At 40.4% G+C, this 27930-nt stretch overlaps 1 protein-coding gene across 1 annotated transcript in view; it reads left to right on the top strand.

Annotated features, from left to right (window-relative positions):
• Positions 1-26450, top strand: part of NALF1 (NALCN channel auxiliary factor 1) — a 281676-nt gene extending 255226 nt beyond the window's left edge. Inside the window, exon 2 of the mRNA XM_054013051.1 lies at positions 25629-26450. Coding sequence (XP_053869026.1) covers positions 25629-25733 — 105 coding nt within the window. The 3' untranslated portion in view covers positions 25734-26450. The remainder of the gene's footprint in view (positions 1-25628) is intronic.
• Positions 26451-27930: the final 1480 nt, after the last annotated feature.

Here is a 27930-nt window from a genome sequence, read left to right as displayed (position 1 = left end):
AGCAAGAACCCATATACTGCCAGTGCTATCAACCGAGGAAGAATTGCTCATTAGTCTCCTCCTCCTATTAAGCAGTTCTTTCATTTTTATTTCACTCATTATACAAATAAAACAAACCTCATACTCACAATCTCTCCTGACTAAAGCTGGGCAGAGAAAGGTAATTCCATTTTGCTGAGGATTTTGATATTTTGAAATTGAGTTGCATTCCAATTAGAAATGAAAGTGGAAAAAAAATCAAAATTTTCCATGAAAGAGAAAGCACTAAGCTCCCCAAATCTGGGACAATCATCCTGGCTGCTTGACCCAGAGCTGTGGACTCAGAAGCCCTGGGATCCCCAATTCCAATGTGGTCTGCCTGGCTGACTGTCCCAGTGCTGTGGACCCTGGGAACCCTGGTACCCCCATCCCTGGTACAATCCATATAGCAGGCTGCCCAAGACTATATATCCTAAAACCCTGGGCTCCCCAGCAGCCCACCAGGCATGAGAAACAAGGTAGGCAGGTCTGGAAAGCTTGCCTGGGTTCTCAAGGAACTTTGTCAAAATCAAACTGTCCTCGCAAAACATTTATATTTTGACAAATTGGTAAATTTAGACAAAAAACAAACCCGCTTCATTGGAATTTTTCTGGCTAGCTCTATTAAAGGCATTTTTTCTTTTGAAGTGGTTCCAGGAGTTTTGAGTAGAGCCTCCTATTTTTAGGGCAAACCTTATATCTTTAGGTTAGTTCAGAAGGTGGAGAACATTATTGATTTATATGTATTTACGTTTCATCTAAGTTTTGCTCAGAAGTCAGGAAAGAGAAATCTAAAAATAGGTGGCTTGAGGATTGTGTATGAATAATAAGATCCAGAAACATATATTATCAGCCTTTAATTGGGATAGACAACATCAGTGCTGTTGACCTTATTTTCTCATTTTTTCTCTTTTCTTGCCTGCTTAATTAATAATTAATTCCCGCAGACACATTCTGCTGCAGCTCAGTGCTTGGATGGCTAGGATGCCCACTCAATCACACTGCTCTCCAGAGCCTGAAAGGGAACCCAAATTTCTAAGACTCATCATTCCTTTGTCAGCAAATATCTGTGAAATCCACTGCCAAAGTGTCCCATCCCCCTCTAATGCTGGCCCACATAGAGAATGGCAACCTACTACTGCTATCAGTTACTGCATTAGCTCAAGTAATAGTGGTCCAGGTGGTGTATCTAAAGATTACAACCGATGACCAGATGTTTGCTTTTATAGAATTTAGGAAATTACACACACAAAAACTATTGTCAAAGAACATTATTAAGGTTACAAAGCCAAGCACTCAGAAATTAGTAAATGCCAGATTAAGGTTGCCTTTAATCTTATACTAGTATGATTTTACATTTTTTTTTCTATGGGGTCACTGTCTTATTCATTGCATAGGATAGCTTTGTTTGGAGGTGAAATCAAGGTTATGTAATAAAGGGAACTGTTATCTGTAGACTGCTGCTTCATTTGTTGGAGCAATTGGAAGTTGTGTACCTATTGAGTATTTGGGAATGGACAGGCCTAGAAATACTCAAAACTAAAGGCCCTTCCCCTCAGCTGTGGGGAGGAATCACTGAGCCCAGGCCACAAATCTCCTTTCCCAGAGAATAAAAGAATGCTAGGGAGGTCAAATGTTAAAGATCGGGGAACCAGAAGGGAATACTAAGCAGAAAACCACTGACAATGCCCATTACTCCTTAAAAGAATCTAAGGAGTCAGTGTACACTGCCCAGAGGAGCTCTGCCTGGACACATGACTTGACTAGGGAATGGAAATAGGCCCCACAGTCATCTAGCTTCCTCCTCCTGGAGGGATGGACATTTATCTCGGCCAGCACTAGGAAGAGGTTGATGAGGCAGTCTCAAGACTTCATGGGGGGGTTCTAAGATAAACAAGTGAGGGGAAAAATGCACCCAGAACCTCAGTAAGAGGTTCTGGAGGAGCCGGAAGAAGGGCTGCAGCCTGATGCGCTTTATAGACATGCACCAGGGTCTGCCTCTCACTTCAGTAAAGAATTATTGGGCCAGAGAGAGAATGTGAGGATGTCTCTCTAGTCTTGTGCGAGGGGAGACTCACGATCCAGTCCTGATGCTCCAGTGACCCTTTAATTAGTTATACACAGTGGAACAGCTTCAACAGGAGAGAGTCCCACATTAGAGAATCCCATAGCTCAGTGGTTTGAGCACACTCCTCAGAGATTAGAGACCTATGTTCAAATTTCTTCTCTGTATCAGGCAGAGAGGGGCACTTGAACCAAAGGTCTCTCACATCCCTAGTGACTATACTAACCACTGGGCTAAAGGTTGTAAGGGAGGTCTCCTCCCAGCTGTTCTGTGTGGAGTTAGGTGGACTCTGAGCATGCCTACTGGACTGCGCCCCCCACATGACTTAGGCAGAAGAACCGCTATCTTCCCCCAGTTCCCGTATCTCTCTGGGGCTTAGATGCCTGGGCGCATAGAACAACATAGCAGTGTAAATGCTCAGACGCAGAAACATAGGCACCTAGGGTACTTTTACTGCAAACTCTTAGGTACTGAGTGAGTTCAGGTGCTTACAGTATTAGGCGGCAGCCAAGCTGAGGATTTGTTGATTGCAGCAGAGCTTAAAAATGGGATTTAGACACCTTAATCTGGGGTAGGTGCCTAAATTCTCCGTGTCTCAGTTCCCCATCTGAAAATGATATACCCCCTGTCTCCGCACAGGGGCATTGTGAAATTAAACTCATTAATGACTGTGAAGTACTCAGATACTATAGTGACAAGCACCATAGAAAAGCTTATGAGGAAATTAATAATGATGCCTTCAGAGCACGATTTCAATAGTGTGCCATGAGGAGAAAACCAAATATTGCATAGTTACTCATTAAGTGAGAACTGCCTATTCTGTGCACTGAATGAGGCAGGGGTCCTGTGGAAAAAAATAGTATGCGATCTTGTAATTAAGGACTGGATCATACTGCATACACACAAGGGGGCTGAAATAAGATTGCACAGACTATCTTAATCTGGCATTTCCTAATTTTTGAGTGCTTGACTTTGTAACCTTAATAATGTTCTGTTAACATACTTTTGTGTGTGTGTAATACCGTGTGCAGAAAGAATCTCTCTCAAATATATGAATGCATAGGCAAAAGTGTGTGTGTGTGTGTGTGTGTGTGTAAAATATATAAAATCCATGCTTCATAAAGATATCTAGAAATGCCCCAAATTATCATAATTAACCATGATACAATTTTGGGGAGGGATATTAAACGTCATGCTTAAAGATTAAGCCAATCTCTATTAGAGATCAGGATGAAGCCAAATGTAGAGGGCAAATTATCTCACATCTGCCTACTGTGGAGTTTTTGCACCTTCTCTGAATATTTAGTACTGCCCACTGTTGGAGACACGATATTGTACTAGATGGATCTCAGTTCTGATCCAGTATGGCAATTCCTATGTTCCTATTAATTATATGTTTAGGAAAGCTGAAAATTTCTTTTTTTCTTCAAAAGTTGATTGCATACTTAAATTATATCCATTTCCTGGAGATATCATGACACACATTCTTGTGAAACTATAGATACTTCCTCAAAGATTTTACACTGTTAAGATATTTGAGCTCTTCTCTAGTGGGAACCATATGCCTTTGCAGGGTACCTATTCCTACCCTTTAAATATCGCAATACCTGTTGTTATATGATTTAATCAAGCCATCTAAAGACATTGACAGTTCCTAAATATCTTTGCAAATACAGAGGGGTAGCTGTGTTAGTCTGGATCTGTAAAAAACAACAGAGAGTCCTGTGGCACCTTTAAGGCTAACAGATGTATTGGAGCATAAGCTTTCGTGGGTGAATATCCACTTCGTCAGACGCATGCTTTTACCCACGAAAGCTTATGCTCCAATACATCTGTTAGTCTTAAAGGTGCCACAGGACTCTCCGTTGCTTTTTGCACATACAGGGGCCAATCCTGAAAATGGCTTAACTCTTCCTGCCACCCTCTTCTCCTACTGAAGTAAATCATTTCTATAGGACCTGAGGGTAAACTATACCTCACAGCATCAGGCCTGTATTTTGCTGGAGTTTCATCATCAGGTTATGTGGGGCCATGCACATTTTAATCCATTGTTGCTATTTCCTACATGTGAGTGGAACACTGAAAGATTACGGTTTAAGAAAAAGGAAAACACATGATTCCCGTGGAGCATTAAAAACTAACAAATGAATTCTGACAAAAAATATTTATCATGAAATAGGTCATATCTCCGCACCAGTCATTTCTACTAGAAAATACTATTTCAATGAAAAGAACGTTAGCTGAGGCCTCCATATACACAGGGAAGATGAAATCCAAAAACAAAGCTATAATTACCTGTTAACATACTGAGGAGAATTGTGAATAACAGTCCAGACTTTGCAATCCATTTCCTCATCAATGAACAGGGAATATTTACTTGCAATTCACATTGATGCTTTAGGGTTGCTAGGTATATAAATCTCCTGTGCATCAGAGGGAGAACAGATGCCTTCGTGTTCAATTGTCCTTATACATTTCAGAGTGTAAAATGTGTATTAAGTATCTTGACCTGTATTAAGGACTAAAAATCTTTTCTGCTGAATTACATTATGAGGCCCTGAATTGTATTTGACATACTTCCCAGCTACTGTGGTTAGCAGGATTCTGAATTATGTTTGGATTTGACTGAAAGTGGTGATTGCTGTTGTGATTTGGGAATAGGTGAGGAATGACCTTATATTTTTACTTCTAAAACAATTAAGAGTGTGTGTGGTTTTGTGCCCTGATGAACTGGAGAGGGCTCCTGTGAGCTCCTTTTTAATTAACATAGCCAGCCTTTGGACAACTTTGGACTCATATAAGATTTCTTTACATATAAGATTCTAACCCATTTCCTTACAATAGCCTTGAATTATAACCCTTGCAGTCAGTTTTTAGAAGAAACAAGCAGCAGGGCTTCATTTCTATAGCAGGAGACTGGAGGGTGGGAGGGGGAGAAGGAGGGTCCTAAAGCTCCAGCATTCGTATGTGTGTGCGCGCCTACACGCACGTGCACTTTGCAGGGACGGCTCCAGGCACCAGTACAGCAAACGCGTGCCTGGAGTGGCAAGCTGCGGGGGACGGCCTGCCGGTCGCTGTGAGGGTGGCAGACAGGCGGCTTTCGGCAGCATGCCTGCGGAAAGTCCGCCAGTCCCGCGGCTTCAGCGGCAATTCGGTGGTGGGGACACCGATGGCGCGGCACCAGCGGACCTCCCGCAGGCATGCTGTCGAATCTGCGTGACCAGCGGACCGCTAACAGGCATGCCGCCGAAAGCCGCCTGACTGCCGTGCGTGGGGCGGCAAAAACCATAGAGCCGCCCCTGGCGCTTTGTATGTCAAATGAGGCATTTGCTTTGAGTATATCTTAAAGACCCTCCCCCCATGAGGCAGTCCCATGGATTAACACACACAGGGTGTTCCTAGTGGACAGAAATTGTTAATAGGGGTGGTAGATAACTAACAAATAGCTCCACAAGCCTGCCCTCAAATTACTATGTCTGACTCCGCTTCTTAAAATTTTCATTGCTCAGGCAGAAACTGAACCAACCGCTCTTCCCTCAGACAGTTGCTGAGCCACAGATGCACCTGCCGTTGTCACAATAACAGCTGCAAGGGGAGCTCCCGTCCTGCATCTTCCAGTGCGAGTGGAAACGTATGGGGGATATGCCATGTAGTCTCCTCAACTTCCTTTCTAGCAGCCTGGCCAGCAGAACATAAAGAGAAATGCAGCAAGTATGAAGATGCACTGAGCTGCAGCCCTACAGACAATGAACAGATTTTACCCCCATTGCCTGCCTGACCAGCTCAGTCCGTTATGTGTAGATCTGGTACTAGGAAGGAGCTTTTTTCTTTCCTGCAACTTCACTACCACCCAATGGAAATTCACCCTAACCCCCCACATGTACACACACATCAGTCTGGGGAAATACAGCCCTATGAATGACATCACATTGGTATGCAAAACACAGAAGCAACCAGTTCCCTTCCCAAGTTCTGAGTAGCTCCTCAAGTGATGTTTTTGTAGATGTTAGCACAGAGCAAGTCAAAAGGTTACTCACCTTGTATCTCATAATAACAGCAATTATAATCCTTCCATCCAAGGGTACATTCACCTCCCTGGGAAGTAGACCAGTACTTAGCAATTTGAGGGCAGGCTTGTGGAGCCGAGGAAACTGAGGTACAAGGAAGCAATATGATTTTCCCAAGATCACACTGGGTATGTCTACAGCGATATCGGAGGTGTGACTGCAGTGCACGTTGATGTACCAAAGCTAGCTTTGATCTAACTAGCTCAGATAACAGTAGCAGTGAAGTTGTGGCACTCTGGGCTAGTCAATGAAATATATACCCAGGGTCCTGGACAGGCTTGTACAGCCCATGCTGCCACAGCAAGTCTGTGGCAGGGCTGGGAATAGAATCTAGGAGTTCTGACCAGTCCTGTGCTTTAGCCACAGAACCATCCTTCCACTGTTTGTCCCTATAGTGTTTCCTTTTCCTTTCTTAGCCCAATTTCTCTCCCATCTTTTGTGCTTCACCATTCTTTTTCACTCTCTTTCTTTGTCTGTCACTTGGCTATTACTCCCCCACAACCCTTTTATCATTGGCCCCCTTCCTGCGATGGCCAGCTGCTTAGATCTGACAATGGCTTTTGCAAATATGTGGTGTTTTACTTAAACCTCCAGAGTGATGTGATTAAAACAACAACAACAACAAAAGCTGAGGTTCTCAAATAAAGTTTCCAGCCCTTGTGGTGGAGGACGAAAGCTTGGAAGCATGACCCTGTGTACCCTAAAAGTTCAGAACTAGAAGACAAAGAAAAGTAACCCAAATGTATCATTTTAAAAAAAGAAAAAAAATATTGATTTTTAGCCCATCTTCTATGATTTTTGAACACTTGGGGTTGACAATCCAGAGTCCTTACTCTCCTTGTTTTGTTTTGTTTTTTAAGATCACTGATGCCATGCTGCTGTCCAAGATCAGGAACCAGCAGTGATGGCTCTCTAATCCTCCTGCTTTCTTGTTCCAAAGTACTGCACCGAGAGGAAAGAACCAGTAGGGGAAAGAAAAGAAGCCTTGACTGCCTATTTAGAAGCCCTGAGATTAGCTTCTAGTAGCTGGAGAAAACAATTGAAGACAGAGCTTTTTTGCTACATGCAGTCCCACTACTGCATGATTCTGTTGGGTAGATTAAACCAAAACCACTTTTCCTCGAGAGAGTCTTATTTCAAATCAGTTGGGTCTGACCTTTTACGGGAAGGTTGTCCCCCCCCCCCCCAGCTTGCGTTTTGGACTAGAGTTCCTTTTAAATTCCACAGAGGTGAGTCAGTGCAGCACTTAGGTGGCCATTTTGAAACCAGTTGTTGTTTGCTGCATTTCCCTCTTTCCCAGCTGGTAAGTTTCATAATTCTTTCCTGTTATATTTATCTTCATTTTTTTTCTTCTTGCTGAGGAGAGGGTGCATTGTCACACCAAATATGACTTTTTGCTTCTCTATGTAAACCAGGTAGGAGAGAGACTACTTGGACCAAATGGGACCTATCTCCTAAATGTACACCTCATGTTCAGATAAGGAGAGCTGCTTCCAATCTGACCAACCACCCCACTTCTGCCAAATATAGTTTCCAGGTAGAGTAGGTCCATCAAGTGGAATCTTCATGTATTGGGTATTGGGGTGGGGGAAGCATAGTAGGTCAAGAATGGTGAGTGTGTATGGATTGATGGATTTAGGATGGGGGATGTAAAGACTGATGGATTTGGCAATGGAAGGATATGGATCTTGGGGGTGGGGGTATTGTAGAAGAATGGAAAATCTATTTTATTTTTTGGCAGGACAGCTGTTTTACCCAAGGAATATCATATGTGCTGTTGACTAAGATGGAATTTTTTTGAAAGAGCCCCTTGTAATATTTTTGGCATCACATACTTGGTTTTGTCAAAATGTAAATATTGCAGAATAGCAAATTCATCTAGAATATCAGAAGAAGAAGGAATAAAGTGTTTTTTTCTGATAATGATGCTTCCCCCATGTGCCACACAAGAAAAGCGTTCCTTGATCCCTTTAGTACAGGCTTTGAGACTGCTCTAGCTAAGGAGTCATTTCTAAGCATAAAGCAAAACACTCTCTCATGATTTCCCATAATCATTAATCTCTGTGAAAAAGAGAGACAGAGGCATATGGCTTCATGAAATGGTCATTGCTTTCTCAGGATGACCTTGCATTTTTAGTCATCTCTTTAATTATGACGGATACCACTTTAATCACATGCCTTTTTTGTCTGTTTTTTTCTCACTTATTTTTGTTTAGAAATGAGGCTTAGAGGCATCACAAAATTTCATATCCATGACAATAAGACAGAAAGCATGGCTGTGAAATCCTTTATGTGACCCACTTTTAGGTAGTGTTTTGTTCCACTAGTAATGACTAAACAATAGAACATGCCAGATTATATATGGGTGCTATGGTTTGCCTTTTTGGGGGTGGACAGTCAAACACTATTCAATAAGGTGAGTGCCCTTATTCCCCCATAAAAATAGTATTATTAATTTGAGAACTGAAAGGGGGGAATAAGGAATTTAAAATGATTTCTTAAACTTTTATGGTGGTTTCAATGTCTATTAGTTGCAGCTTTCCACGGCACTCTTTGCTTGACCTTAACAGCTCACGCTTTAATTAAAACTGTAATTGGGAAATTAAAGCAGTTTGATTTTTAAAAAAAAAATGTAAATGGAAGCTGAAAGCTAATTGGATCATGGCAGGTGGGAGTTCTGAGGAAAGCCATAGTGGAGAGAGAATCAATAGTAGAGAGGAAGAGAGAGAAGTTGAGGGACAGGAGGATTTAGGTCTGAGGGGGAATGAAAAATATGTACATGTCCAAATTCACATTACTTAATTTAAACATACAGTAGAATCTTGTTTAGCTAAATTTAATCGGGGACATGGAGTACATTTGAATGCAGTTCAGGTAAGAGTGGCTGCTTCTGTAAGTGGTGCACATTGAGGAATATAACCTTAGTGGAATTCTATTATGTTTTGTAATGTGCATTACTTTGCATTTGTCAACATGTCATCTGCCATTTTGTTGCCCAGTCACCTAGTTTTGTGATATCCTTTTGTAAATCTTTGTAATCAGCTTTGGACTTATCTATCTTGAGTAATTTTGTATCATCTGTAGACTTTGTCACCTTATTATGTACCCCTTTTTTCAGATCATTTATGAATATGTTGAACAGCATTGATCCCAGTACAGATCCCTGTGGGACACTGTTATTTACCTCTCTCCATTGTGAAAACTGACCATTTATTCCTACCCTTTGTTTCCTATCTTTTAACCAGTTACTGATCCATGAGAGGGTCTTTCCTATTATCCCATGACTGCATGCTTTGCTTAAAATTTTCTGAAAGTCTAAGTACACTGTATTGACTGGATCACCTTTGTCCACATGTTTGTTACCCCTCTCAAAGAATTCCAATAGATTAATGAGACATGATTTCCCTTGACAAAAGCCATATTGACTCTTCCCCAACATATTGTATTTACAACCTTTGAGGTGGGCAGTTGGCAAGCTGAAATCTAATTTTTGGTTCTCCCAAAGTGAAACTTGCTTCCTGCAAAAGCCTTTTGTAGTTTCTGATTTGTCCTGATTCAGAATAAAAACAATTTCAAAAACATGGTTTATTTGTTGTGGGAATGGATCTCAGTTTTTCAGCCAGGTCTAGTACTGATGCAGTAAGATGTGAGATTTCATTTCTTCTTGCCCACTCGTCTCCAGTCAGATTTGTTCCTGACTAGAATGTTCCCTAGTTCTTGTGCTGCAATAAATGCTGCATAGTCAATTGTGTAATGGTTAAAGTGAATATAGTGTTGTGAAACCACTAAGACACAAACCTTGTTTAGAGACCCTTGGAACAGAACTGGGAAAGAGGATGTGGGTGGGAAAACTGCTTTGACTTTCTTGCAGAGTGGATGGGCAGGTTTGGTATACAGATAATATCTACAAAATATCCTAGGCAACTGCTATATTATTATATGGATGGCACAAACTCTTGTAAATGATAAATCCAGAAACCTAAATCAATCACTTCAATCACTATAAAGATGTGCCTGGTTCAGCAGTTTCCATTTAACAAAAAAAAGTTACTAAAACTGCAGTCTTTTTTATGAAAAGGTCAAAATTGCAATCAGCGTTACAAATTGAGACAATGGTCCTGCAATCTGATTCAAGTAGGCAGATCTGTGTGGGGCCCAATTTTCTTCAAGGAGGTTGAATATGGGTCAAAGGTCGACTAGTGCAGATCAGATTGTAGTATTAGAGCTTTGCATTTCAGTTATGATTCCCTCAGCTGGCCCTTTCAAGATCCCAGAGCATTTCACAATTGATTCGTGGCTGCACACATAGTGTACACATTTGGAACTCCAAACCGGTTTTCCTTTCATGACCTTCCTGCCCCTCCATCCCCACATTAAAAGTGATCTGAATATAGTGCATGCTTGGTAGTGTATTACGTAGTACTAGTCATACCATAGTTCAAATGGGAACTATCATCCCTTATTATCTTCATTTCAACATCTACCTTCTTAATATTCCGAAAAGAAAGTGACCTTCCTGAATATTTGCATTAGAGCTGGTTGGGAATTTTTGACCAAATATTTGTTGTTGGGGTTTTTTTTTGTTGCAAAATGGCAGTTCAACAACACCAAAACTTTTCATGGGAAAAGGTTGGTTTGGACAAATTTCCTGTTTCAAAAGATTTTTTGGGGAAAAAATTGAGATTGCTTTGACATTTTCAAAATTAAAAGTTCTATTTTTGAGTTCAAAATGACTTTGTTTTCAAATGTAAGTTAACTTACAGTGTATGGGGGAAAATGGGAGGGTGAAATAAAAAAGATTTATTGAAACAAAAGATTTCAGTTCCCCTCATATGACATTTTGTTGAACAAACAAACACAAAAATTGACACTTCAACTTTTTGTCCTGATTCATGAAGGGAAAAATTCTGAAATCTCAAAAATTCTCAAGGGACAAGAAAACCGTTTTTCTCCCAGCTATAATTTGCGAGTCGTACTTCATCCCAGGGAACAGTTTTTTGTTTTGTTTTGTTTTTTCAGGAAAGTCTGATAAAAATAAAACAATTTTATTGATCAACCTTGAAAATGTAGCTGAGTTCATTTTATAATTATTTTTTCAGACATTTTGGTTCACCATATTTCCAAAATTGCTTGTCCTACATTATCCAAATTGGGGGAAGGGGAGTGGGTGGGATTGGTTGCTTGCTTTTTAAATTTTGCAGGCCTTGTTAGGAAGTAGTATATGTTAGTACTCGTAGGAGGTTAAGACCCAAATGGGTTTAAAGAGAGATGGAGATTTGCTTTTCAGTGTATAAAGAGCAACATTTATAGTGTTTAAATGCAAAAAAACTCTTTATGTGTATGAAGGGTTACAGATGCTCAACTGTGCTCTCTGCTACTTGTGCCTTACCTGAACAGGAGAGTTGAATTCCCAAAATTCAGACATTTGAAAACTAAGAAATGTGGAGTTACAGTTCTTTCATATTTCTGTACAAGTGTTACAATAAAAATATACCAAAAACGTTAGAAAAGTGGGGTAATGAAGAGTTAGCCTGACGCTTCCCAGGCAACACAACCTTCACCCTGTGGCCAAAGATCTGACCCAGCCATCTTCAAAACAGTCTTTTTTTTTTAATTTATTTTATTTGTGGATTTTTAAAGGATGCAAAACTCAGCTTTAAACAGAAATGTTGTTGCAGCTCTATCTGTGAAGCTATTACAAGCTGCACCAACATGCATGTTTATAATCAGACCCTTTACTGATTCCATATGCAAAGTGGACGACCAGTGAATGTACGTTGAGGCAGAAGTATGGAAAGGAAACAAGGAGAAAGTGAATGTTGGACCAAATTCTGCAGTCTTAACTCAGATGAGACTCCCATTGAAGTCAGTGAACGTTTGGCTTGAATCAAGACTGCAGACTGGGCCTTCTTGGTGCAAGCTCTGACTCTATCCTGAATGAACATCTTTGTATATAATATATCATCTTCTAATGCTTGGGTCTGACCCTGAAAGCTCTTACATATGTGAATAGTCTCGCTAAAGTCAACAGGACTGTATGCATGAGTGTTTGCAGAATTGGACTGGTATTTGCCACAATTCCGAGGCACCACCCTCACCAGAATGAATTGATGTGGACTGACAACTGTAGTTCAGAATTTGCTGCCTTCTGTTACTTTGTCAGTCTCTTCAGCTTACTTTTATATAGTTTTTGTATGTTAAATTTCTTACCTCCATCCCAAGCTGGTCATTACCTCTTCTGAAACATTGATCTCAGACTGCACACTTTTTTCCCCCTATGAAGGAAAGTACATTTTGTATCATCTAAAATTATTATAAATACAGCAAGGGTGACAGCAAAATAGCAGCAGTAAAAATAACAGTAGTTTTTATCTGTTTAATTGGATGGGCTGTATCAGGAATTCTAAACAGCTTGATGTCAAGCAGTCACATGCACGGCTGTTATATAAGCATTTAGCAGTGTATGCATCGTAAAGTGTTCAATTCACTGTACCAACCTTGTTTGGGGGTGGGAAATAAGGATTAAAGATAATGCTACGTTGTAATAGCTTTAAAGTGCTAAAACAATTACAAATAAAATAAGTGAATATTAGGATATCTTCATACATTATTAATACATATAGAATTAGCCCCAGTCCTGAAACTGAATCTGTATGGGTGGGGCCTGGGACCTCCATGGAACCTCATTGAACTCAACAGGGCTTCCTGCAGGTGTATTGTTCTGACTGCAGGATCAGGGACTGCAATTGTTAATAACTGTTTAAGAGAACAGTGTGGTTCTGTGTCTAGGACATTGGACATAGGATACCTGAGTCCTACTCCTAGCTCTGTCACCAAGTTGCTCTGTAACCTGGGCAGGTGTAATTTCTCTCTTTGTTTAATTTTATAATGAAAAAAGCCCTACAAATATTTGAATACATTTTCAATTAGAACTCACCTAGCAGAATGATGGTGTGTACATAATGAAAGATCTAGATACACTTGGAGATGAGATGTTTGCTTTTCCAACTTGACCAAGAAAAATAATCAGAGTCAAATTAAGGGATTGAAATTCAGTGGCTTTATTTATTTTTTCTTGAAATGGCTATTTTGTAAAGTTTTTTTTAGAACAAAAACACTTCCTATTTTCATTTATATTGCCACAGGATTTAAACTAGTATTTTTATTGGTGGTCATAAAACAAAAACAAATAAACTAATCTATATTCAGCAGTTTATAGTGACTAGAATCAAGTGACTGTAAATGCCAGAATCAAGTCACTTCATACATATTCACTCTCTCTTTTTACACAGCACTCCAGTGTAACATCAATAATTTTACAGCAATTAGCTGAAAACACGTATAACATCCCATTTACCAGGCCATGAACTGCACTTTGCTATGCTGGTATCAAGCTGTTAACTAACAACACATTTAAGAGCTGCTGGTAACAAGTAATGTCTTGGGATTTTGTTTTGTTTTGTTTAAATAGATCTGGCCATTAGCAGAGTACAGTGATGTTGAGGTAAAAAGATTCTTCTGTATATAGTACCAGAAGAACATCAAATGGATGTTATTTCCCTCCCTTCCCCCGCAGTGACCAATGTGCTTTCATCGCTCATTTTTTATAAGTTCGTACACAGATATTTCCAGAGTAATATAGTTGTTCCCCTGAGATATGGGAGTCTGACAGATGGAACAAAATAATCATTGAAAGAGAGTCTAAGAAATAAATATTAGAATTTAGAGATGACTGTTATGTAAGGCAATACAGACTCCTTGTGAGAGTGGGGTAAAGGATGACATTTACCACAGTACAAGCCAGCCTCCTTCATGGTTCTTTACACTTATATCTATCTATCTATCTATCTATCTGAAGGGTTTATACTGTCACCCATCACAATAGTATCTGGGGCCTAGCTTCACAAAGGTACTTAGGTGTGGTGAAGCTGAGTGCACAGTGACTACATTTTAGGCACCTAGGAAATCCTAGGAAAAACAATTGTTTTTCACAAAGCCTGAGTTAGGCACCTGGGATCCCTATACCACAAACAGGGAGATATAGGCACTTTAAACTGCAATTCAAAAAAGCTAGCTCACTAGGGTGAGAAGTTGCCTAAGCTAGCCAATGGGAGATGTCAATGAGAGAGGTTAGTGTGTACTAAGCCCTGCCCCTCTCTCAGAGATATGTACCTAAATCCAGACTGCAGATAGGCACCTATCTCTTCTAGTGATTCTCAGCTATGAACACTCTTTTTTGCATTAGGCACGTATGGCATTTTTTCACAATAGGGAAGGACCTTGTAATCACCTGTAATATTATTATTATATTTATTAATTAATTATTATATTACTTGGGATGTGAGAGATCCCTGGTTCAAGTTCCCCATCCACCTGATGACAGGAAGGGATTTAAACAGGGATCTGCCACCTCTCCAGTGAGGACACTGACTTTTGAGCTATTGGATATTATGATGTGGGGCAACCTCAGTCTCTCCCATTAAAGCTGATGCAATGTAAATAAATAAAGAGTCACTGGAGCATGGGAACTAGATCATGGGTCTCCCAGATCTTGGATGAGTGCTGAAATCAGAAAGCTATAGAGTAATTCCCATGATTGTGCTCTCTCTCTGTCTCATTGACTGTCTGGGGTTTAGGTGCATAAGTACCTTTGTGAATCTAGACCTGTGCACCTTCCACATAAAAACAATAGCTATAGTATAACATGACTACTAATTTATGGTCATTAATAACAATTAAAATAAGCTAGGCTTCTGGGGGCCAAGGAGGATTGTTTTCACATTTTTGATGGATTTTGATTCATTTTCGTCTTAAAAAGTTGACAGAGAAATGCAAAGAAAAACAATCAGATATTTGCAACATGGACATAAAATCATCCTGCAGTCTCCAGGCTCATGGTTTATGTGGAAAAAAAAATATTAATAAAAGGTTGCTGTCCTTTGTTGCTATGTCTCCCACTGTGCTTCACCTGTCTCTCCTCGTGGCCTATATCCCCAGCCCTTTCATAGATTCATAGATTCTAGGACTGGAAGGGACCTCGAGAGGTCATCGAGTCCAGTCCCTTGCCCTCATGGCAGGACCAAATACTGTCTAGACCATCCCTGATAGACATTTATCTAACCTACTCCTAAATATCTCCAGAGATGGAGATTCCACAACCTCCCTAGGCAATTTATACCAGTGTTTAACCATCCTGACAATTTAGGAACTTTTTCCTGATGTCCAACCTAAACCTCCCTTGCTGCAGTTTAAGCCCATTGCTTCTTGTTCTATCCTTAGAGGCTAAGGTGAACAAGTTTTCTCCCTCCTCCTTATGACACCCTTTTAGATACCTGAAAACTGCTATCATGTCCCCTCTCAGTCTTCTCTTTTCCAGACTAAACAAACCCAATTCTTTCAGCCTTCCTTCATAGGTCATGTTCTCAAGACCTTTAATCATTCTTGTTGCTCTTCTCTGGACCCTCTCCAATTTCTCCACATCTTTCTTGAAATGCGGTGCCCAGAACTGGACACAATACTTCAGTTGAGGCCTAACCAGTGCGGAGTAGAGCGGAAGAATGACTTCTTGTGTCTTGCTCATAACACACCTGTTAATACATTCCAGAATCATGTTTGGGTTTTTTTTTTTTTTTTGCAACAGCATCACGCTGTTGACTCATATTTAGCTTGTGGTCCACTATAACCCCTAGATCCCTTTCTGCCGTACTCCTTCCTAGACAGTCTCTTACCATTCTGTATGTGTGAAACTGACTTTTCCTTCCTAAGTGGAGCACTTTGCATTTGTCTTTGTTAAACTTCATCCTGTTTACCTCAGACCATTTCTCCAATTTGTCCAGATCATTTTGAATTATGACCCTGTCCTCCAAAGCAGTTGCAATCCCTCCCAGTTTGGTATCATCTGCAAACTTAATAAGCGTACTTTCTATGCCACTATCTAAATCGTTAATGAAGATATTGAACAGAGTCAGTCCCAAAACAGACCCCTGCGGAACCCCACTTGTTATGCCTTTCCAGCAGGATTGGGAACCATTAATAACAGCTCTCTGAGTACGGTTATCCAACAAGTTATGCACCCACCTTATAGTAGCCCCATCTAAGTTGCATTTGCCTAGTTTATCGATAAGAATATCATGAGAGACCGTATCAAATGCCTTACTAAAGTCTAGGTATACCACATCCACAGCTTCTCCCTTATCCGCAAGACTCGTTATCCTATCAAAGAAAGCTATCAGATTGGTTTGACACGATTTGTTCTTTACAAATCCGTGCTGGCTATTCCCTATCACCTTACCACCTTCCAAGTGTTTGCAGATGATTTCCTTAATTACTTGCTCCATTATCTTCCCTGGCACAGAAGTTAAACTAACTGGTCTGTAGTTTCCAGGGTTGTTTTTATGTCCCTTTTTATAAGTGGGCACTATATTTGCCCTTTTCCAGTCTTCTGGAATCTCTCCTGTCTCCCTTGATTTTCCAAAGATAATAGCTAGAGGCTCAGATACCTCCTCTATTAGCTCCTTGAGTATTCTAGGATGCATTTCATCAGGCCCTGGTGACTTGCAGGCATCTAACTTTTCTAAGTGATTTTTAACTTGTTCTTTTTTTTATTTTATCTTCTAAACCTACCCCTTCCCATTAGCATTCACTAGGTTAGGCATTCCTTCAGACTTCTCGGTGAAGACCGAAACAAAGAAGTCATTAAGCATCTCTGCCATTTCCAAGTTTCCAGTTACTGTTTCACCCTCTTCACTGAGCACTGGGCCTACCCTGTCTTCGGTCTTCCTCTTGCTTCTAATGTATTGATAAAAAGTCTTCTTGTTTCCCTTTATTCCTGTAGCTAGTTTGAGCTCATTTTGTGCCTTTGCCTTTCTAATCTTGCCCCTTTGATGGTTTCCATTTCCCATCTATTTTAGGGGTTGTTTTTCTACCCCAATTCTCTATCCCTTACAGCTTGTTTCTTCCTTTCTATCACCTATTCATAGCTACTTTCTCACTCTTCCCCTGATATCTCTGTCCCCCATTCAGAAAGTCATAACTTTCTGCAAAACTCTTTCTTGTGACTAAAATTTTCTGTGAATGGTCTCAGTCCAAAGGTGACTTTCTTCTCAAGTTTTCCACAGCAGCAAAGTCCATTCACCTATTTTTCAGTTATGTCCACTCTGTGCAGGGGAGAGGGGGACATATATTGGAAAGGCAATACTCATTTCCTACTACATCATTCTATTGGTGGTAAATAGCAACAAAAAAAGTATCAATGTGTTGTACAGCTGAGTACTGAGTCAACCCTACCCTGCAGTTTGAATATCCACTCTCTTCAATGTATGTGGTGTTTGAGACACTCTGAGGAAAATATCAAAATAAACAGAGTGTATGATCATATAGAAGTAAGCTATTTTTCATTCGTTGCAACTCATCACATTGCGTAAGTGTACATATTCAGTGTCATTGGTTAACCATAGAAACTTTTGGTTTATCATATCACTCTTTTCAGCTCATTATACCACAGAATTTTTCTCATGAATGTAAGAGCTACTATATTAGAATAACTTTCACCATAGGTGTCTTTTATTTTTCTGTGAATACCTCTATTTTGATTTGTGATCGGAAATCAAATACCTGATAAACATATTCCAATACAGCAGTGTTGAGGTTTTATATCTTATTATATACCAAAAGCAATGACATTAAACCTTTGTTTTCCCTACATGCTCCATTTAATCTCTAAAAGAGGGACTTAGCTCAGAGAAATGAATTATTCACCAACATTATACCAATTCCCTCCTGAAATCCCACCAACACTTGGTCATAAATTCTTAAACCTCAGCGATACTTCTCAAAGATGCATAAGTGAAAAGCATGAGAGGTTCTGTAAATAGTAAATAAACACTGGGTTTAACAATCACTTTGCATAACATTTGCAGTGAGCCCCTTCCAGTTGGCTGTATGTTAAGTCCCTTTAGTGCATCTAAGCTTTAGTTTTGGCAATAACTGTATGACCATAGAGTAGAGTGGTCAGAAGTTTAGATTGCATTTCAGTAGGGTGGCTCAATTGTTATTAGTTTTGGGCCAGTTTGGAATTTACTTTTTATGTACTTCTAAGAGTATAAAATAGAGAAAATACTTTAACTGCAAACATATTGTGTTTGAATATAAATGTAGACTATCATACTTTCCAAGGCACTCTGACAGCGATTGGTGCATTTTGAAGGTATATTTGTTGTCTCTAGAAGGAAATAATATGGCTTTCTTGGAATTGCATGTAAACTGTTTCAGGTGGAAGTGATATGGTCTTTCCAGATACAGAACCCTAAAATATTTTAATACATGAATAAACTTTGTTGTGAAAGAACTAAGTTTGGTACACACATAATATACATAACACATAAGCACAAAAGCAAGGAAGTGGAAAAACTAAGGAGCTAACATACCCTCTACTTCTGCACTGACAGGCACCCGCCTTACCACTATCATGATTCCTATGTACCACATACAACTACCATAACTGTGTCCCCACAGGGATGCCAGCTTTCATCCTCCTTTACCAAACTACCCTTCAATTTTCCCTTCCATACATACCCCTTCACCATATTATTCCCTCCCAAAACTCTTTGGGGATGTCTACACTGCTGCAGGAAGCATGCTTCCCAGGTCAGGTAAACAGACGTTTTAAGTCTGCTTGAACTAGCACATTAAAAATAGCAGTGTATCCAGGGTTAGCATGGTCAGCAGCTCAAGTGGCTAGCCGAAGCCACCTCATATGCTTCTCTTGGCAACAGTTGTATTTTTAGAGTGTTAACTGTCTACTTAAGCTGGGAAGTGTGCTCTCAGTTGCAGTATAGACATACCCTTAGTTGAGGATGTTTAGTGTCATAGTTTGGTATAGCAGCAGGAAGTAATTTAGTAAAAGCTGGAAGGTTGGCATTCTAAGTGGGCAGAGTTAAGGTGAATAATCTGTGCTGTATGATAGTTGTGGAAGTGGTCACATGTGGTTGCGGGTCGAGAAGTAGCATATTTATTGTTGAGTTGTTTAACTTTTTGTTTCCTTCATTTTGTGGCTTTATGTCCTGTCAGTTATTTGCAACTGTTTCACAACATAGATGTTGCGTGTTTGTTTTCAGTGGTTAAGCATTTGCATACAAGTCCACACAAGCCTTGCATCTCTCTTCACACTTAGGCTCCCCGAGAAACTAAGTGGTCTTGGTGCCCATCTCTGCCTACAACTGCAGTGAACCCTGGGAACTTTTTTAGACCCAGTAACAAATCTGACAGCGCCAGGCTTGCCATGGAGTCACAGACAGTCCCCTTAGCCTCTCCAACCTATCTTGCCACCCAGACAAACTGAACTTTGTGATAAAAGGTTATGTAAATAAAAAAGTCACACCACATCAAGTTTCTCTCAATCCCAAAGGATCAGTCACTTACCCCAGGTCAACTGGTATTCCAGGTCATATACCAAAGACAAGACTGACAGTCAATTCTGTGGTAAACTAGCTATAGGTTTATTAGTTAGGAAAAAGGAATGAGAGTTATTGAGAGGTTAAAGCAGATTAAATATAGTAACAGGTGAGTCAGTTTGTAAATCCAAAATGATAGCAAAGATGTAGTAATCTGCCAGTTTCCTAAAAGTCTTTTCAGGGTTACCCAGAATAATTCTGGGAATCTCTGCTTTTCATCTAGTACACTTCCCTGAAAAAGTCCAGGACAGTTCAGAGATAAAGGATCTTCCTTTGAATTAGTACTTATAGCTTCTTCAGACAATAATCTGATAAGACCAATTGCTTTGAATTTAGCACTCTTCTTCATTTGCATTCAATGAGTGATTTAGTCACAGGGATATACATAATGTAAATGCTGCCATTACATTATAATAGGAATAGATAAGCAAAAACAATACAAGTAACATTCCATTAGTTTTCATGAAGTTCTAACACCTGAATACACATTTTCATGAACACACACTTTGATCTAGTGTTATTTAATTACTGGGCATGCATAATGTAAATGCAATGTAATAGTAAACAGGATATAGATGGTTGAAAATAATACAATTAACATTTCCTTTGATCTCTATTAACATACAGAATAAATCAGCCTGAATATATATACTAATACATTTAACTCCTTTGATATTCACACACAAGTGAACTGGCCTATGGCTCTGGCCTGAGCTAGTCTGTCAGCATCAAACTGTATATCTTCTAGAGATTGTGACATGGAACAAACGAGGTAAAGGGAGTAGGAAATTGACAATAGAAGTCATATCGCCAAACACAGGCATTAAAAAATCATGACAACCTCCCCACATCATAAGATTTAAAATCAAATAACAAATCACATTTTTGGCACTTTTGTGTTGGGTTTTTGAGCCTTAGGGGAGAGCTGCCAATCCCCAATTCCCCAATTTGTCTGTGATCATTTCAGGTTGAAAATGTTGCTTTAAATACAGAAACAAAATGTGAGCCTCCTTGTTGGCTGCTTAGAGAAAACTCTACCTACCATCTCCCTAACCTCTGGATTGTGGGAGCTGCCATTCTATCCAGTTCCTGGGAGGGAGGGAGAGGAATGGCAAGAAGGGAAGAGGGTAAGAGGTCTCAGAACTGGTGTGAAGGCACGGAGTTCTCTCACAAAGTGTGGGGGCCAAACACCTTGTTTCTCTGGGGAAAGGGAGACAAACCCACTCCTCCTTCCAAGATGGGGGGGAAATAATAGATAATTCTACATTTTCTTTCTCCTTAGGGTCCAGTGGCTGACCCTGGAAAGAGCAATCCACCCGCTGGTGCTATATCAATGATAAGTGGTGCTATACTAATAGATATAGTATTTTTGTAATTAAGACTTTAATCCAAAAAATAACAAGGTTCCATAACTGATGGTATAACACAGCTAAAACATATTTTGTAGCATTTTCCAGCCTATAAGTAGTTTCCATTTTAAATATACTGCTTTCTCAAAGGATAATAAGGGGAAAATTGGAGTAGCTGCTTTCCCCATCCTCCCCACCTATTGAATCAAGAGGTAGGAATGCAAGAAAGAGACAATGCATCTTATTTATCAAAGGAGGCTTGTGATTTTCTGGCAAAATAAATGTATTAGAAGAAAACAGACTTTGGAGCCTTGACAAATGTATCTGTCCCCCTGATAGTGACCTCTTTACATCTACTTCTTTTCCTTGAAATAATGAAGATTTAAGAGAAAAAATATATATGTATGTATATTAAATATGTATATTTTCGAATGACAAAGCCAGTGTTACAGTTACCATTTTAGTTCTTCACACTTTTGAAAGAACAAAGCCATTGTATTCTTAAATATGGAGCAATTAATATAATTCAGTCTCTCTAGATTATGGCATCACTGATGTTATAGCTGGAGAAGACCTTTAAATCTGTGTGGTATATGTGTTAGTGTAGGCTTGCCTCTACGGTTGCTTCTTTAGGCCTCAGGATAATCAGTAGAGATGGATGCTTTGACAATATCAACTTTTTATATAGCTAAAAAAAGTGCAGCTGTCTACAGTTAAAACTAATACAACTTAAGTATATGATGGCTAGTGGTCTGAAAATCCTATATGGCAGTGGTTTCCAAACTAGGGCCGCCACTTGTTCAGGGAAAGCCCCAGCGGGCCAGGCCTTTCTGTTTACCTGCCGCATCCACAGGTTCAGCCGATTGTGGCTCCCACTGGCAGCGGTTCGCTGCTCCAGGCCAGTGGGGGCTGTGGGAAGCGGCGCGGGCCGAGGGAAGTGCCGGCTGCCCTTCCTGCAGCCCCCATTGGCCTGGAGCGGCGAACCACGGCCTGTGGGAGCCGCGATCAGCTGAAACTGCGGATGCGGCAGGTAAACAAATCGGCCCAGCCCGCCAGGGATTTTCCCTGAACAAGCGGCAGCCCTAGTTTGAGAACCACTGCCAGATGTAACCCTTTTGCCCACTGGAATTTGCAGCAACAAGGAGCAGTTCTCTAGGGGTTTCTCTTCAACAATACAACAGAAAACCAGCTTGAACCCCCTCTCCTCCCCCCCCCCGAATGACCTGAGACAATTACATACCACCCCCTGGGTGCCTCTAAGAGGCAATGCTTCCCCTCTCACAAACACAGAGTCTGAGTGTAGAAAAGAAACTTTTAATAAAAGGAGGGAAATAACTCAGCATTAATTTGGGAAAACACCACAAACAAGGTTCATAAACATAAACTATGAGCAAAAGACCCAACCCCAAGTAAGTTGGGTAATGTCCTTTTCCATCAGGTTGTTAAATCCAGCAACCAAAAGTCCATTTAATGCGCCCATCTCATCTCTGCACCCCACTCACAGCTGTTGCCCTTGGTCAGTGCAGACCTAGAGTCTAGAGGTGCATCCACAGAGTTCACCTGCCAGCCTGGGTGGAGGTGGGGGCTAAGAAGGCACTTTACTCGCTCCGCTGCCCAGGCACTCGCTCACCGCTCCTCTTCACTGGCCGCCCTGACGGCCGATCAGCGCTTTGATCCTTTTTGCTGGCTACTCTACAGACAATTGCCATGCCTTCCCACCAGCTGCCTTGGTGGCTGATCACTGCGCTTTTCCTCTGGCTACCCTATTACTGCACCTCTCCGCCAGTCACTTCACTGGCCAATCGCCACCCCTCTCTGCTGGCCGCCCTACCAAAGGCTCGCCAATCTGCTGGGATGTCTTCAGGTCCCTCCACTTAACACAGCTCTCACTGATTGCAGCTGTTTGTGGGGGAGCCTCACTGCTGGTGCACACTGGGCAGTCTCTTGCATCAGAGACACTGTCCCAAAGCAGATCTAGGTATCAGGTATGCAACGTGTAACAAGACTCTCAATTAGCTCTATTATTACATAGTGGAGAGAGGAAAGATTGAATGGTGTTTGGGGCCCACACCACCAGGAACAACTACTTGTCCGCACCCTCTCTCAACTCACTAGGCTTTGAAACCCATGTCCCCTGCCTAGCAAGTGCCGTTTAGTTGAGGGTGAGTCCCTCAATCAGAGTATGTCAAGTACAGTTCTGCTACCCTTGATTCACACAACAAGGATAACAACCTTTTATTACTCCTGCCCCAATAACAAGAAGACTGGGGATCCAACAACAGCCAAAGTGATCATTTGCGCAGGCAATCCCATCAGGCTGAGCACCTAGGCCAGGTTGGTGTGCCCATGCAAACAATATCAGCTCCTGAAGTCCTCTTCCACAGCTCATCTCTCAATGTCAGGGAAGAGCTCATTCAGACTCTAATTACATCCACATAAAATGTATCTGGCTTTAGTATTTTCCATATTGCCTGTTGTATGACCGGATGAATACATTTTTAATTTGCTTAATAGGTTTTTTTTCAATCCCAAGATATGACAGGGCGATGAAGATCAGAGTTTAAATTCAATTTGCTGCCTCATTTGATCTAGATCATGTGAGTCAAAATTGCAACACTTACTGTCAAACAAGGGCACTTTGGAATGTGAGAAAGGCAGCATGGGAGCTGAAAAGAGCACAAATAGAAATTTGTTAAAAATAGGTAAAATGTGGCCTTCTTGTTCTTGAAGCTTGTGTATTGTACTTCATGTTATATAATATTGAACAAAGTGATTACAGCAAATTGCTGTAAAAACTCAAACCAGTAACATTTTGTTCTTATTTTGTTACGGGAGAAGGTGAGTTGAGGACACTAGGGAGTTGAGGAGGGTGGGGAAATGCAGTGAAAGGGATCTGTGGGAGGGTGTGAGTGGGAGAAGCAATGTTTCAGGCGTACAGAAATGAACAGACCCTGAAAAAAAGACAAGGGAGGGGAAAAAGGAAAAGAAATGCACAAAGGGAGAAAGCAAGACAGTGCTAAAGCAGTTTAGTTTCCTTGAGAGAAGGAAAAGAATGAGTGGAAGATTTTGATCATTATTCAACTCCCACTGGCCTGTTCCCTTCTAACATGTTGATTCCTACCCCATGAAGGGAGTTTCCTTCTCTCCACATATGGAGAAAAAAATAGTTTGTTTTTGTTATTGGGAGGAGCCAAGGAAGGGATAGCTGAGAGGATTGTTTTGTTTATTTTTTTTGTTTTCTTTTTAGTAGGGCCTCTATAGTCAGGATTAATAACACAAAGCCCTTATATAGTTCTAATTATACTGATATTAACCTCTGAAATTAATCTTTAAAATACCCCATAAGATAGAAAAATAATTATTATCTCCATTTTGCTGATAGGAAAACTGAGAGTGGCACTGTGCCTCAAGTTAGAGATAGAAACTGGACTTGGTTGTAAAGAATACAAAAGGATTTTTAAAATTGAGGTTACTAAACACACAGTCCCTTTAGTTCTCGATGGTGTTCTGGCTCCCAGATGAATGAAATATAGGGTCTGCTGCCTGCTGTTACCACAAATGGTTTCTCAAAGTCCTGGTCTGTACCTAAAAGGGACTCTGATAACAGTAGGTAGAAGATCAAGTGGTTGAGTGCCACCCAGCAAGAACTGGGGTGAGAATTCTGGCATTCTGGACTCCTGATCTCATGGTCAGACCAGGCTGCACCTAAAACCATGACATCAAAGTAGTTTATTTTTCTTTTCTTTTATAATTTTCCATGGGTAAAAAATGGCCAATTTTGTTCTTTGTGGTTCAGCACCAAGTTTCTGATTCAAAGACAAGTTTGGTCCAATGACCATTTTTTCCTTCTTACCCACAGCAGGGAGATCCTTCTTTTGTTTTTATCACTATTTATTTCTATTCCTTCTATACAAATTGCAGTTTCCTCGGTGGTGCAGTTCCCACCTGTGCTAATTTGTGAACAATGCCTACTATCAGAGCTCCTACAATTTCCACCCACCATCTCTTCCAGGACCCAAAATGAGATGCATTTTTTTTTAATTTTCACAACTCATTCATATGCTCTCTGCTGCTCATCACATTGCGCTAACAAAATTGTGAAAAGGAACTGTTAAACTTCTGCATTAAAAATTATTGATATTTCTAAATGTTTTTTAAAGTTAATTACTACAGGAGGCAAAATTGCAAAACCTCTTGTTTACTAAAGAAAAAAATATTTCATGATTATTAACATTTTTAAAATTCAAGTCTTTGTAGCTTAAATCATGTTCTTGTCCTGTGGCCAGGTGCTTCGATGATAGTCCTTTCCCATCCCCCTAACCTTTCCCATCCCCATAATCTGAGTATGTACATAACAACCGTGATCTACCATAAATCTCTTGTTGCTTATAACCCCAATCTCCAAAAAGAGACTCTGCATCTACTTAGTCAGCTTGGATGAGGACAGGTGTTAGTCATCAGCTTTACCTCTACTTTGGAGATGCTTTCCCCTGTCCCTGTCCTTTGCAATAGCCAAGCAGAGTGCACGATCCTGCTCCTTCCTGGTGAAGACTTCTCCAGGCTTCAGAAGTAAGTTCAGTCTGTACACTCCAGCAAGTGGCATCTTTATGTAACTCTGTAAAAATAGAAGCTATTGGGTTATATCAGCTAAAAAATGTGTATTTGTTTTAATTTACAGGACTTTCTCCATCTACCCGGTCTGTATCTACCAGCAGAGATTTTCCCCTTGACAAAAGAACCACATGCTGTCACTGGAGAGCCCCCGGACATTAAAGATGTTTGAGCAGATTGAAAGAAAGAGCATGAGGCAACAGCTGCTCTCTGTGAAGTTCAGTAAAGCAGAGACAGCAGTGAAGCAGAAACCTCTGTTTGATCCCAAGTACTTTTCCCTCTCCACCATCATCTACTTCATCTCAGACTGAGAGGCCTGTTTCTTGCAGCTGTCTGAAATGAGCAGTTATCATACACAGAGGCCCAGAGGATGATTACAAAAGCAAAAGCTCCTTATCTGACATGATGGATTAACAATGGGGCAGGAGGACATAAAAATTCAATTCACAGTATGAGATGGAAAGACTTTCTGAAAAACGAGGTCCCAGGGTGTGGCCCATGGATGGTATCACCTTCCTATTTCAGAAGCTCCTTATCAAAACTCATGTCCCAAAGGAAATGCTGAAAGAGAACATTGGCAAAAATACCACAAGATGCGACTCTCGGATGAGCATCTCAGGTCAGTGAAGGAACAGTCAAACCCAATGAATGATCTTTCAAGTTAACTTCATAATCTTGTCTCTATATATTTTTGGGCAAGTTTATATGTTCTTAGCTAGTCTGATAGTTGAAAACTGAGCCAACTGCTACATGAAAGTGTCTTCTTGGTAGAAGAGAGGCAGGGGTGAATTCTCTTCTTCATTGCCCTCTCCCATGAGGACTCCAGCAAGCGTGCTTTATATCTGACTCCTTAACAAAAAGAATGTAGTGGGGAATTTCTCACTATGATCCATGTAATTTTCAAGCATTTTATACTGATATTTCTTCTGTAATGATGTTATTTTTCAAAAAACATAATAAAACATTTTTAACTACAAGTTTTATGTATTTTTATTGAAAAAGGCATACCAAGAGAATATTACATCTTCCCATTCTACTAATTGCTTGACGCCTCCATTAAGGTTTTGCTGCTTCTTCCTGTTGTTCCCACCTTTCTCCTAAAGTTCTCCTCATGTGAAAACATCCCTTTTTTAGACTATGCTAGACCTCAAATAACAAACATGAAATTGAAATGAGATAAACTATGGTGCAGCCAATGTGCAGGCACCTAAATCTTATTTTAATATCAACAGAGATGCACAATTTTCTGGGAATTATAGTATATTTCATTCTGTATTGTGAAGTAGGAAGGAGGTCATTAGATGACATTCAGCATTCTAAGTTTTCACCTGCAACATTAAAACATTTGTGTTATAATCATTTTCCTAATCTAGTAGAAGGTATCATGAGCAAAAATGTCACTTCTTGAGCTTTTTTTGCACAAAGTATTAAACAGAAGCAGTGTAGCCATAATTTTAATATTTGATTTAATATCATTTTATATACAGTAGGTCATACCCATGACAAAACTTTTAGATAGAGGAGAATAGATAGAGAGGATAGAATTCCTAGTAATACTATCTGACTCATGCTAAAATGTACAATCAGACCACCATAAGACATAACTACATATGCGGGTGCTGGGCAAAACCTTGATAAGTTTGCAACATTTACTTCAGATAAGCATCCTAAATGGTGGGTGTTTATTCAAATTCTTCTAATCAAAAGACTAGTGATTTTGTGGTCATCTACTTCTCTGGTGAGTTTCCTTTACAAGGGGTTAGCTCACTCCTCCCCAGTTCAAGGTTGTATTGCATACGGATGTTCAAAGTATTTTTTTTTTTAATCTCCATTGTAAATTGTTACTCGGGGACAACCTACTTCCTTCTGCAGTTTAGTATACCTGCCTAGTCTCCCCATAATCTACACACACTAGTGTTTATTATGGGGCTGTGAAAGTCTGGAGCTAGGAGGATCACTCTTTCCATGTCAACCACTAACCTGTCAGTAAGGGAAGGAGGTAGGGAGTGAATGTTTCGAATGTTACTTTATTGAGCTTCATTCTGGGGCATAAGATGAGGGAAAACCACAGTGTACCTTTAAATTTAAAAGCTTGTTGGGTTCGGGACATTGGATACTTCACTGTGGATGATTGGGAAGGAGGTCCTTCCATGAGGACCTGCCAAGGCTACTGCTGGATAGTAGATGGTAATGGTGGTTGTCATGGGGTAGGATGATACATTATATCTAAACTCCTAAGACAGATAAATAGGATAGGCCTTCGTTCATGAAGGGTCTCAAGGCTGACAGGTTCTCCTAGAATAGATGCCTGTTGGGTAGTTGCATAGAGACAGAGCACAGCATGTATGGTACAGAGGCTCCAAACACCA

Source organism: Malaclemys terrapin, chromosome 1, assembly GCF_027887155.1.
Source record: "Malaclemys terrapin pileata isolate rMalTer1 chromosome 1, rMalTer1.hap1, whole genome shotgun sequence".
In the NCBI taxonomy this organism is placed as follows: domain Eukaryota; kingdom Metazoa; phylum Chordata; order Testudines; family Emydidae; genus Malaclemys; species Malaclemys terrapin.
This window is presented reverse-complemented; position numbering and strand designations above follow the sequence as displayed.